The 14,422-nt window shown below is 43.7% G+C and overlaps 1 protein-coding gene across 1 annotated transcript; it reads right to left on the bottom strand.

The window, feature by feature from the left end:
* Window positions 1–1,093: 1,093 nt before the first annotated feature.
* LOC124670950 (protein NRT1/ PTR FAMILY 5.10-like) lies at window positions 1,094–12,593 on the bottom strand. The gene is made up of 3 exons (XM_047207407.1): window positions 12,497–12,593; window positions 12,200–12,465; window positions 1,094–2,465 (listed from the first exon to the last, which is right to left on the bottom strand). Exons 1-3 carry the CDS (start codon window positions 12,591–12,593, stop codon window positions 1,176–1,178), a joined length of 1,653 nt encoding a protein of 550 aa, XP_047063363.1. The 3' UTR covers window positions 1,094–1,175.
* Window positions 12,594–14,422: the final 1,829 nt, after the last annotated feature.

Raw genomic sequence — 14,422 nt, 5'->3', positions numbered from 1 at the left:
AGGTGTATCCACATTTTCTTTAAGGGTTAAGGAGTTTTCCCTAAGGCAGATTCGGATTTGGCAAAAGAGTCCTAGTTCTAGTAGGTTTCGGCTGACAGAAACCTGCCGGAACTCTCCCAAACTTTGGGGGCAGGTCTTGTACGACCCAAGGGCCCTTTCCACCTATAAAAGGAGGGCAAGGGAGCCCCAGGAGCTGTACAAGTCGCAGCCCAAGCACCTCTCCTCAAATCCTAGCCGCCCCTTCCTCCTCCTCCCTCTTGCATGGCTACGGTGAAGCCTTGCAGGAATTCTCCACCACCACCGCCACCACGCCGTCGTGCTGCCGGGATTTCGAGGAGGATCTACTACTTCTGCTGCCCGCTGGAACGAGGAGAAGGACGTCTTCATCGACACCGTACGTGTCACCGAGTGCGGAGGTGCTGCCCGATTGTGGCACCATCAAGATCTTCTACGCGCTTTTTGCAAGCTGCAAGTGATCAACTACATCAACCACGAGATCTATCTCATTAACACTTAGCGATCTTCGAGGGTATGTTGATCTTCACCTTGTTGCTACCATCTACTAGATTAGATCTTGGCTTGTTATTCGTTCTTGCGGTAGGAAATTTTTTTTGTTTTCTATGCTACGAATTTTTACAGTTTCTTCATGAATCAAACTCGAGTGCATATGGCCAACCTCCCAACCGCACCCCCCCCCCCCTCCCCACACACACACAAAAAAAGAATTTGTCTCCAACCTCGGTCACTCCGTGGTTCGCACCGCCACGTGGCTCGTTCGTGCCTCCATCCGTGAAGAACGATAGTAACAATCGCCGATCGTCGTGGAAATCAAACTCAATAATATTAAGCACATATTTTTCTTGTTTTCTACATGCATTTGTCTTATTGGAGATGAAAGAATTAAAGAGGAGAGATACATGTTTCAAATGTATTTTTCATTCCACTTCATAATTTATCTTGGAAAATTCGCATATACATTTATTTATTTGTGGACGGAGGAAGTATAGTGTAAAGTTCGTTACAAAGTCAAGTTCCAACCGGTCGGCAGAGAAAGAACAAATTTGCTCAACCACCATAGATACATAGTCCCACGTATGGAGTGGAAATTATTTACAGACCATCATCAGAAATGATGCAGAAAACAACAACACTGCTGCACATGAACTGCCCGTTAATTAGATTCTCACAATCAAGGAAGCCCTCTTGTGCTTGTAGACGTAGGTGCTGGCGATGCAGATAAAGAGCGCGAGCTCGGCGGCGCTTAGGACTGCAAGCAGCCAGTAGAAGTAGTCGAGGTGGGCGCGATTGAGGTTGTCCGCAAACCAACTATCGCCGCCGTCTCTGCTGGTGATGCCATCAATGAGGGAGATGAGCGCGCCGCTGATGAGGCTGCCGATGCCCGTCACGCTGAAGTAGAGCGCCAAACCGACGCTGCGGAGCTCGTCGGGCATCTGGTCGTAGAAGAACTCCTGCATCCCGGCCATCGTGAATACATCTGCTACCCCAATCATCACATACTGTGGAACCAGCCATGCCCAGCTCATCGGCACCGTTGCTCCTTCGTCATCGACCAGTCCGTGCTCCCGCGCCGTCTCCAACCGCCGGCTCTCCACCAGCGCGGCCACGCACGCTGTGGCCAGCGACACTACCATGCCCGTGCCCACGCGCTGCAGCTGCGACAGCCCTGACTGTTTGCCCGTGGCACAACGCAGCGCCGGCACCAGCACACGGTCATAGATGGGCACGAACACTAGGATGCTGGCCGGCCCCAACGTCTGTAACGCTGCTGGCGGCAGCTCCAAACCGCCAAAGATGCGTCGGTCTAGGGTGCGGCCCTGTTTGTTGAAGAACGTCAGGACCTGCGCGAACACCACACCATATGCTAGGCACGCCACCCAGATAGGCAGGAGACGGAGCACGCTTCGCGCTTCCTCTAACTTCACCAATGTATCTTCGTCTTCATGTTGCTGGTTTGTTTTTGCAATGAACGGGAAGCCTGAATTCTTGGTAAGCGCAGCAAGGTTATGAGCCAGCCGGGTGACGGCGCTCTGGGTGCCTCGGGTGGGCGCGTAAAGGCGGTAGGTGGGGCTGCCGAGGAGGAACACAACAAAGGAGCAGAGCACAATGGCGCAGAGCATGCCGAATCCAATTCCCCAGCCAAGGTTCTCCTCGATGTAGCTGACCACGGCGATAGAGATGGCGATACCAACCACCGATGAGAAGTACCACCAATTGAAGAAGGAGCTGCGAGCCGCGCCCTCTCTGGGGTGATCGGGGTCGAACTGGTCGGCAGCGAAGGCCGCGCCGCAGGGTTTGTCTGCGCCATACCCGATGGAAATGAGGCAGAGAGAGGCATAGAAGAAGGCCACCTGCATCGTTGATGGGCGGGAAGAGAAGTCGTCGCTGATGGATGGTGATGGTCGTAGCACCGGGAGCATGGATGCTAGAGTGATCATGCCGTAACCCTACATAGATACATGTGGTTCAGACTTGTTAGTATTTGTGGAACGGTCGGCTAGAATCCCCATTCCCTGCATATGTGAAAGCACAGATGTGACATACTAAAAGCTACTCCGTAGCACAAAGAGTTTGATTAGAGTACACATTAGTCTAAAATTTATATAGGAGTTGTAACATCCCAAAATTTTCAAATTTTGGAATGTAAAACAATTAATAATTTAAGTTGATTGAATTGCTTGACTTGGTTGAAAATTATGAATGAAAAGAAACTTTTGAGGACTTGATTCAAAGGAGAAAATATAATTCATATTCTATATTTTTTTATATTAGAAGAAACTAAAACTTTTAGAATTGTTTTCTTAACTTTGTGAAGTGGGTTTCGAACTATTCAATTTTGGTTGTCTCTTTAAACATAAAGTCATTTTTGAAAGTTTGCCAAATGGCTCTACAAGAAAATATCCGAAGGTTTAGTTTTCAAAATGTTGACAAACTTGTTCTACCCAAAATAACTTAAAGTCTATTTTTACTTTTTCTCAATAGCCATCTAAGGCATTATATGCATCATAACATTTTCGTAATTTGGTTTTGACCGAAATTAATTTTATAAAGTCGCTTGAGTCATCTCAACTTCAATATTAAAACCCATGTTGAAATAAAACCTACCAAAAGTTTTAGTTTCAGAAAATATTTTAATTACCTGATTTCGTAAAATCAAAATTATGTTTCTAGATTTCATAAATAGCCTATAAGGCCAAGTGCATAAAGTATACTTTTGTATTTTTTGTTTTGGACTGAAAAAGTATTCCAAAATGCACTATTTAACTGTTAAGAATTTTACAGATTTTATTTAAGTTAGTTTAGATGTCTAACACAAATTCTAAAAATTAAGACAGAAAATAAAGAAGGAATAAAGAGAAGAGGAACCAGCCAGGCTGCTCACGCAAGCCAGAGGCCAGCCCGCGCACGCGAGCGAGGCAGCGCAGCCTCACGTTTCCTAGTGCAACCCACGTCCTCTTCTATTTTTGTTTTTCTTTCTCTGCCGCGTGAGGCCCGCACGTCATCCCCAACCTCCAAGCCAAAGACCAGAGCGCGTACGTGTTCTAACTGACACGGGAAAAATCCCAGATTTCTCGCTCGATTCAGCTCGGATTGCTTTTTCCTTTGGCACGAAACCTCGCATATAAATACTCCAACATCTCCCCTGTTTTTATTCCCTAAAAACCCTAAATTTAGCGCCGCTAGGCTGCCAAAATTTCTCGCCGGATTTCGCCATCGTCGCCGCCGAGCTTCGGAGGTTCAATTCGCTGACTATTTGGCCGGAACAGAAGGACCCCTATCTCAATCTCGTGCTCCTTGTTTTCCCCTCGTCCTTGCGTATCTTCTAAATATTTGCTTCGCTCGTATTTGTAGTGCAGCAACCTCTTCGAAGATGTCTGGCGCCTGTCACCGATCCGTCCGCTTGTCGCCGCTGTTCCAGGAAGAGATCGACGATGACATCACCAGCGAGCTCTCCGCGACGAGCTGGTCCCTGTACACATGGTTCCCGAGCCAGGAGATCAGCGGAGTGACGCTTAGCCCCACGCCCGACCAGCCACCGTCGTGCTTCGGCAGCTGTAAGTAGCCGGCAGCTCGTTACTTGAATCGTGCATGTACGTTTAAGACTAAATGAAGGCCGTTCAGTTGCGGTCCCTTAGATCCAGATCTGATGGTTCGTTTTAGCTCAATCTGTACAGGTTGCGACTCATTTTCCAATCGATTCCTTAGTGTATTGTACTAGCTCATCTCTAACTTTAAAATTCTATATCAAATCATTCATAACTCGGTTTTAGATGATTCTTCTTTCATTGAGTTTATAATTAAATCCTCTACGACTTTCCTGTAGAGAGTTTCTCCATCCAATAAACTTTTCCGGGCAATTTTTCGTACAACATCAAAATTTAACCGCGATATGTTTAATCTTGTAAAAATATTAGAAAAATAATTACACGTCCAAAATTAGGAAATAATACACCCCTGCATTCATAAAAATGAGAAGAACACCTTGGTACGTTAGGTTGTATTTTTACGGAAGTTGCAGATTTTTAAATTTATAACTAGTACTATAGTATTTTCAATGTATTATAAATTTGGTAAACGCTTTTATCTTGATTCCAACGCCAAATTAAAGATACGGAGATTTTCTATAAATTAGTACATGTTTATAACATTTATGAAACTATTTTATATAGAAGGATATTGTCCATGTTAAAATGCCTATTTGAAATTTCTATTGAATAAACAACTTTGTTATAAAGTATTTTTGAATCTAAATTATTCCCAGAGCATGCATGCATTACTTTGTTATGTGAATTCTCTGTTTGTGCTCTCTGGATATTTATTGTGATTATTGTATCATCTAGATCGTGCGGAGTGTAATACCTGTTGTTGCAAGGAGAGTGCGAACGCTAGCGACAAATAAGGCAAGTTGAACTTTTGATCATAACATATCTATTGTTTTCCTGTAGGTGTAGATTGTTATTGATGGATTGTGTACTATTGCTATGGAACCCGGCGTAGGATAGCCATATGTTTATTATGATTGGATTCATTTTTAGTCAACCTATGTTTGATTGCTTGGATATGCTTACTTTATAGTGGGTGGAATATCATCATGGGTATGTATTACTTCAAAGGTTAGTTTTGAGTTGAGAAAACAACAATTGGATGAATTTGGGCGGATATGAATAGTACTTGAGAAGGCTGTAGGTCGACCGACATGGTAAGGGTTTTATCCTGACTTACTGACATGTATAGGTCGAGTGACATGGTAAGGGCATGGAGCCTGACTTACTGACATGTACACTAGTGGATGGGAGGGTGGCATGGTAAGGGCGTTGAGCCTGACTTACTGACATGTTCACTGGTGGTGAATGGCATGGTAAGGGCGCTGAGCCTGACTTACTGACATGTACACTGGTGGTGGCATGGTAAGGGTATTGAGCCTGACTTGCTGACATGTACACTAGTGGAATGGTGATTGGCATGACAAGGGCATTGAGCCTGACTTACTGACATGTGCAATGAAGAAAAGGAGATTAGCATGGTAGGGGCCCTGAGCTTGGCCTACTCACATGTGCACTATAGGAGTTCGGAGATTAAAATCCTTGGAATAAAAACTAGGATGATAAATTGATAATATGATTGCTTTGTGCAAAATAAAAGTTTGAACCCTAGCCTTGAAAATGTACTTGATAGGTTTGTTATAAGTCTCTAGTGATACTCGCCAATACAATTCCAAATGTATTGACCCTGCGTGGCTGCAACGTTTTATGTTGCAGATATTCCGATGAACGAGTGAGGTTCGATGGTTAGGGTTACGAGTCTATACTCGACATGCTCGCCTGTGGCACATGAAGACGAAGGACTCCATGCTGATATGTTTCGTTGTAAACTCTGATATAATGCTAGCTTCGGGCTATGCAATTTGTAATGTTTACTTTGTAATTTTGGATCATGCGATGTAATAAAGACCTTTGTTTCTTGGTATTACATCTTAAACTGTGCGTGCTAGCGATTGATCCAGGGACTAGCACAAATAAGCACAGAGATTCAACCCATACCGGGTCGGATCGCTACAGGAGTATTTCACATTCTCGAGCAAAATGCAGGCATACAATGTTAGAGAAATACTTCCTCCGTTTCAAGAAATATTTCTATTAGCCTTTTCCAGGTTTTGTCAAAATGCTTGTCTTTTATGCCTCCAATGCAACATTAGCCATTATGTTCCTACTTTGCCCTTAATCGATGTCATAAAGAAAGAGCTAATTAACTCCTATTGTGCCTACTATACATGACTTGCTTAGATTGAGTTGCACAGCTAGGACAAAAATGAGTATAATCCTAAGTTTTACTTTTATGCTTTGTGTCGGGTTCGAAAAACCAGGGTGTTTGAACCCACCGAGTGCATGTCCACGCGTCCGGGGGCCTTCACGGTTTGCAAAGCAGGTACATAAAGATCGGCTAGCAAGGCTGAGAAGCTACTCCGCATCCCCAGTTGCAAGAAGAAATCGTCAGCCCTAACGCATCCCCCTGATCCCGGGAAGGGGCGCGTCAGCAATGCCGCTCATCCATGACTCAGTTTTGACCACTTTGTGCATGGCCAACGAGGACCAGAGGGAGACGTCAGATGCCGAGTTGGTGCCCTCTGGACTGGTTATCAGCTCCAACATCCCCACCGCAAGCACATCCCAAACCGTGCTCAAAGTGTAGCCAAGGCCACAGAGAGGAAGCTTGTAACCAAGCCATCTCGGGTGACCGAGGAAGCTTCCAGACTATGACTAGCGTCACATCATATCCTCTTGAGGAATGCCGAGATTCCTCACCCCAGTGATAGATAGAACGCACCTCTTGTTCACTTGCCCAGCTTCAGACGCGATATGGAGACAGCTAGGTATCCTACCAAATGCTCTTTGCTTCACAGACATTCGGTCCATACCGTTCCCTAATAATCTTCCTCGCTCAGTATGGAATTTTGTGGCGCTAGTCATACTCTTGAAGATTTGGGACGCAAGGAATGGCAAAGTATTCAAAGGCATAGATCAGCCACATGCCATGACAATTAGAAACATCATCTTACACTTCACATTATGGTATCACCGCTTCAAGCGGACATAAGAGTGGACGGCCATCTGTGGCATCATCACCTCACATTGTAACTTATAAACTCTCTCTTTAATGCAATACATTCACGTGCGGATCCTCCCCCCCCCCCCCCCCCGCCGTGAAAGCTTAAAAAAGCCATCTCGGGTAGAGGACCCTCACGGGACAAGGAAGGATAGTTCCTTGGGAACATAGAGCATGCCGGGTCCGGGACTAAAGTCAAAAGATGGGGTGGGGCGAGGGTAGAACGCTTGGTTGATAGGGCACGTCGCCTTTTCAATGTCGCCCTCCTATTTCCCTTCTTGTTGTGTACTCCCTCCGACCCAAGGCTTAAGGCGTAATTTTTTTGGCACGTTGATTAAGGAGAATCCAGCGAGAAAAATATTTCCAAACATGTCCCTATTAAATTGCCAGATTTGTTCCTTAATTTCCCCTCTAACTGTGAGCTGATTCCTAATTTATCTCCGCATGCAAATGCAAGTTCCCTCTTTCTCGCCTCCCAATTTCACATTAACTGCCCACTTTCACCGCATGCACATGCGTAGCCAATAAACAGCCGCCCACCAAATGCTCCTCTCCGGATTATCTGCTCAGCTTCCCGCATGCAACATGGCAAGCCAATGGCAGCAGCCCAAATTACTCCTCCCCTTCCGATACTTAAGTGCTTTTAAACGGATTTCAGGGGTAGTATTGGAAGAAAACGTGCAAACCACATCGTGCGCCTTATGCTATGAGGAAAATTTGAAAAAAATTATACGCCCTAAGCCTTGGGTTGGAGGGAGTACTAAGTAGCTCTCCCCACATCATTCCCAGTGTAGGGTCCGAACGCAGTCGGCTATGGTATCCCCTTGGTAAAACATAAGGAGGACCACATCTAAGGGCATGAAGAGGAACATCTATCCCGGCAAGGAGTTCACCGTGTAATCATCCACCAAAGAGACAATATATGCAAGCAAGACGTAGGGTTGTTAGCCTTAGGTCAGCCTAAACCTTGGTAATGGTTGTGTGTTCTTGCAGTTTGATGATGATTAGAGTTCCTTTGTCGCCCCCCAGCGAACCTCTATAAGGGTATCAGTACCTCTGGTGTCCGAGTTCCGGAGCTTGACACTCCCTACATAAAACATTATAGTTTGGATTTCATTTTTATCAAACTTTTAAAAAGTTGACCACCAATATTGTTCTACATTTTCATTGGATGTGTGGTCATCGCATAGATTTGTCCTCGGAATAACAAAGTTACTATGTTTATGAAAATTAATGGTCAAGTTACATTTTGAAGACCACATCATTGTTCAAAACATCATCTTTTTGAAGATTATAAGGGGTATAAGTAAGTCGTGGACATATTTGAAACTGGAATATTATTGAGTGAAAATTTATCTACCTTTTATTACCAAGTAGAGTCCAAATTAATGATTATGGTTCTGTAATGTTTAGAAATATAATGTAATTGTATAAACATAAGGTTTTAAATTTTAGGAAATTCTAAGCTCATATTGAATTTAAGTTTACTTTTCCTACATTTCTCCACCATGTATCAATAAAAATATTCTAAAATAATTTACGCACATTTTAATTTTAACATCTTTCCATGATGGGCGTATTTAAAAATCCCTGGTATTTCTAGTGTATTTCAGTTCTATCCAATTATGTCTACTTGATCATATATATTCCTAGAAATATAATACAACACCAGCCCTTTCCAAAGAAAGTTGGGGTAGGAGGATATGAAACCCAGCAAAATACAAGGAAACAAAAAATAGAAAATAGAAACAAAAACAAGGAACAAGAAAACTAATTAAGATTCTGACACATGAATTCCTAATTTCCATGCAGTCCTATCAAGGGCCAAATCTCTCAGTACATTACAATTCCTCATGTCTCTTTTTGCCTCTTTTTGCCGACTCTTCTCATGTAAACTTTGGTCGTCCTCTGCCCCTCCTAGTATTATTCATACTCTTGAGAGTGTCACTATGAAGTGGTGCTTTGGGAGGATTTGGTATAACTGTCCACTCTTCTTGCTTAGTTACTTGTCCGTTATGCAAAAGGTTGAGTATTTTCCATTGCGGCCGGAACTTCGAGCCCGTCATTGATGACGACAACGGCAAGGATGAATACGATGATGAGGAGGACAATGAGGCGTAAGAGGAAGAGGAGGCTGAGCTGATCAATGTCGACAGCAGCGTCACCACGAAAAAGAAGAGGACCAGTGGCACCCGTGGGCCAAAGTGGAAGTCCTTGGAGAACAAGTGCCTCATGGACGCTTGGAAGACTGTGAGCCCATCAACAGGGCCAATCAAAACATCGACAAGTACTACAAGCGTATCTACGATCAATTGAACGAGAGGAAGCACTTCGGTGACTACGCTACCATCCACATGATCCACAGCGAGTCGGCCATGTCTCACAAGTGTAACATCATAAAAAAATGTGTGCAAAAAATTCCGTGGATGCTACATGAGGTGTACAACCTGGCAAGAGAACGACAAGACAATGATCAACTACGTAAGTGCCTATCCTTCAATTACAATGTCTCTATATATGCTCACCGTATTTTTCATGCATTGACTTGTTCTTTGCTAGATGATCAATGACCTCGCATGCCATGTACAAGGATGAGAATAAGAAAATACTTCATCTTCATGCATTGGTTCAAAAGGCTTGAAGGTTGCAAGAAATGGGACAATGTCCAGCTCACTCTTTGAAGGACAAAGACGGCGATGTTGAAAGTGGACCGGTCAGTGTCGCGTTTTCCTCGGAAGGCCCCCAATTGGAAAAAAGGTGAAGGCCGAGAGGAATGGGGCACCGCCATTGACGCATCCATTGAGAAGATGGTGTCCTTCACCACCGAGAACAAGGATATGGATGAGAGGGGCGCCGTTATGTGGAAGGCCATGTTGGACAAACAAGATGTCAACATTGGCCTCGAGAGGGAGAAGGTGGAGGCCACTAAGATGGAAGCCGAAGCTGACATGATGGAAGCCATGAATGAAGCATCCAACATCGCATTGGCCAAGGTGACACAAGAAGCAAAGATCTTGACGGTGTACATGTCGAACATGGATATATTGGCGAGAGTGTGGCACGAGATTGACCACGAGCGCACGGCAAGGAGGTTATGGCAGCCCAAGAGGCGGCGGCAGCATCGGTGTACATGGTGGTATCGGCAACACCACCGGTTGTGGAGCAGCCGCCCGTGATCAACGCGTAGCCGCCCATGATCGATGATGTCATGGAGGTTCCCCCACCGCTCACATCGTTCATTTGATCCATTTGGCCATGAATCTCAAGTTATTTTTTGGTAGCCGGACTACGAGATGATTGGTGTCCGGATGTCGTCCAACATTTGAATTGCTATTTGAAAAACTTCATTCAAATTTCTATCTCTATTGCGAGGTTTAATTCGTTTTGGTCCAAAATTTCTATTGGGGCTACTGTTTTGGGTTCACCGGTCTGAGGCAGCCCTCCCCAAGTAAAGGGAGCGGGTGTCGGCGCCTCCAATAACGCAGTGCCGACATCTAAGTGCCGGTGGAAATGCTCTAACTCTATTTAAATATTGTATATGTATTATTTGATTGACCTTGTACATGTAATTAATTATTCATTAGAAAACACATGATCTACACCGGAAAGATTCCTAATTTGGGTACAATTAACCTCCAGGTCAGAGTCAAACCTACCAGCCTTGACATGGTATACGTCTTCTAGCCGACTGGGCATGTTCAGTTAGATAGTACTACATTTTATAGCAGGGGGGACCGGACCAACCGACATGCAACTTAAATATTTTATAAAAAAATCAAAGACAGCGGTTTAAAGTTTTAAAAAAAATGTGAAAATAAATTTAGATGTCAATAATGTCGTGTTCTACCACCATGTGAAATTTCAACTCGAAATACCTTATATTTGGGGTTGTTTTCAAACTTTTTTCATTTTTGTGAAGCCTTGAATATAAGGTATTTCAAGTTAAAATTTTACAGCCTTGAATATATGGTATCCAAGTTGAAATTTTGTACGTACGTAGATCATAACACTGTCTACATCAAAATTTGTTTTTCAAATTTTAAAAAAACTTCAAAATATCGCTTTCAAATTAAAAAAAACGAGTTATGTGTATCTCGAGATAAAAAAAAAACCACACCCATAGCAACAAGGTTAATGTGCGAAGATCACGTGAACATCGGCACATGCCTTCCTTAAAACGAACTAAAAAAATAGCGAGCTATTTCAGCGTTATAGCGGTGCTATAGCGTATTTGGAGAGTGAACGCCACGTATGCACATGTGTATCGCTATGACGCTAATCACGCTATTAGCGGCGATATACATGCAGCGCTATTTTATAGCGTTGTAACGGCGCTATTTTCTGCAGGGAAATCTAGCAGCGGACTAGCCATCCAAAATCCCCATTTCTAACCGTACCCATTCAACACGTTGGAAAACCACGGAAACCCATTGATAGTTCCCACTCCTCCTCACATGACGTGTACATGTTGAAGAAGAAGAATCAACATCACAACGAGTAAGAGCTGTTGGCTAGGAAGAAAAAGTTGCTTCTAGTTTTTTATTATGATGAGCTATAATTTGCGGTTCTTCTTCTGAATCAGATGGTGACTTCATGCAATATTCATCTAGTTCATCTCATTTTGATTAATTACTGCTTCTACTATGTAGTTGGCTTTTTTATTGTTTGCATGTTGCTTGGTTAGTTGCCTACTTGTCTTTCTTAAATCTTAATTTTCCATCTAGTTCTAGACTATGGCTGTTGAATTGTTGATGTTAATTGTTAGACTAACAACTCTTTGTCTTTCATGGTGAATAGGACTTTGTCTATTTAATTTGTATTGATAGTTGTGATTTGGATAATTTTTCAGCTGTTGAAATCCTTAGCATACATGCTAATTTGTCAAAAGAAATCTTTTGTGAAATGTTATTTTATAAAATAGCGCGCTATTAGCATATTATAAACTTCATAATTTATTTTGGAAGGTCACGCTATTTTATTTTTAATGCGCTATTTTTTTCCTTGCTCAAAGCAAAGCAAAAAATATCGTCGCGTGCGCTTCCTGACTATGCAAAAAGTTAAATGGAGATTTAATTACCAGAACGTGGAAGGTGCTGCCAAGTATGATGGATCTGTAGCGCCCCAGCCAAGAGTCAGCGAGGAAGGCGCCCAGCAGCGGCATGAGGCGAGTAATCCCCGACCAGACGTTCACGGCGGCGGCCGCGGCGGCGTTGGAATGGTCCAGTGGTCCGGTCATGTACGTGATCAGGTTTGCTGACACGCCGTAGTAGGCAAAAGTCCCGGCGATCTCCACCACTGCACAAAATTCGCCGGCCGATCGAATCCATGGCAGATTAAATGAAACTAATTTGGGTAGGACAGTCTGTATGCCTACGTACCGACGACGAAGTAGACGGAGCGCCATACGCCGGAGGTGTTGCGGTAGACAGGGCGGCCGCGGAAGTCGGAGACGCCGGCGAGTGGCAGCTCATCCCTGTCCGAGCCAGTTAGCAAGGGGATCTCGGCGTCCACCATTTCCATCTTGCTATACCTCGCAAATTATCGGAGGCTCCGATCTAATTAAGCTCGAGCTCTCAAGAATTCGGTAGTTGAGTGTCAACGGGAAACGCGCCCTAGTTTTAAGTTTCTTGCAGAGATAGCGTTCCCCATGGGCGCACATGGGAAATACTCGTAGCTGGAGCACCCCATGGGGCGCTTCCTACCCGGTAATGTGCGTCCCAATTGCTCAGCCTGCACGTGTGCGATTGTCCTCTAAGATTAAGGTCTCTTACATTGACTACTAGGAACATTATTATTTATCTTTACCTACTAATAAATAAGGTTTCATCCCAAATTTTCGTCTGTTTTTTAATTACCCATATTTTTCTATCCAATTTACGGGCACTGCCACCGCCTCGGTCAAAGAATGGTTCGCAAAAGATGGTTTTGCCCGGTGAATCGCTTGACTACTCCCATTCATGCCTGCCGTCCCATCTGGAAAAACAAAACTCCGTGCCTCCGCGGACCGCGGGCAGCGGTGCGGCGCGGCACACGAGCCGGTCGACAGGTGCGAAGTGCGGGCTGGTGGAGTCGTCCGGAGGTGGAGCTAGGAGCGGCGACGGGGCGGAGCAGGGTGTGGCATGGCACTAGAGACGGTCACGACGTTGACGGGTGGTGGATCGCAGGCCGGTGGCATCGGTCCAAGGCGGAGCTAGCAGCGGTGGCTGCAGGGAAGGGCGTGCGGCGCTCGTGCCCAAATCGGTCGTCGTTCGCTCGTTAGTTAACAAGAGCGGATAGCAAGTGCAGACTAAAAATAACTGCTAGCTACCTCCATCCCAAATCTTAAGCCTTATATTTTAAGTTTAACCAAACTTTTAGAAAAATATATCAACAAATAAAATAATTTGTAGATATTATACGAAAATATATTTCATCATCTATCCAATGGTATTAATTTTATATTTTGCATGTTAATAATTTTTGGTAAAAACTTAGTCAAACTTAACATAGTTTGACTTTCTAAAAATAATATAAGCCTTAATCTGGGATGAAGGTAGCTAATAAGACAACTTATCTAAAAGATATTCTATAATCCAAAAGATACTCTATGATCCAAAAGATATTCAAAAGATAACGTATTCAAAAGATATTCTATAATCCATGCAAGTCATACGGTTTCCAAATCCTTGGGACATACAGAGATTCAATACCAAAACTATTATGAGTACAAGAAAAATGTCACAAGGACTCCGAGATCAAACAATCAAACTAAATACATTGTGTTGTTCACTAAAGGTGATTCAGTAAGGAGTGCTAAACATTTACTTCACATGGGTCAGAAAAAACTACATCACAAGAAGAAACCCATCGGCCGCTGCTGCTCACCGAATTCTTTGTAAGATCATTGCGACCACAGCGAGATGAAGCCATCGGCTCGTGCTAAAGTGTCAGCATTGCTTGCCTGCTTCCTCTTCTGACCATCTTTCAAGATGAGTAGTACAACTTCAATTCAAAAAGTAACACCAATTTTTTTTAAAAAAATCTGTAGTTAATCCTAACAAGGACTAAGATTTTCTCTTCCTCATCAAGTGCACAGAAGAAGAAGTTAGGACCTTAGTGCTAATAACAGTGATCATGTGGATCAAAAGCAAGACAACAAGATGATACTTACAGGTAGTTATAAAATGCAATTCGCAATTGCTTGATACCACTCAGCTTGCACATCACCTGAGCCAATCCCCGTCGTCAAAAAGACAAAAACAAATATGCACCAGCATGAAACAACCGACACATAATTTAGAAAATAATCCAAATTCCTCCA

Source organism: Lolium rigidum, chromosome 7 (genome assembly GCF_022539505.1).
Source record: "Lolium rigidum isolate FL_2022 chromosome 7, APGP_CSIRO_Lrig_0.1, whole genome shotgun sequence".
Classification (NCBI taxonomy): domain Eukaryota; kingdom Viridiplantae; phylum Streptophyta; class Magnoliopsida; order Poales; family Poaceae; genus Lolium; species Lolium rigidum.
The sequence above is the reverse complement of the archived record's forward strand: the minus strand, read 5'-3'. Positions and strand labels throughout refer to the sequence as shown.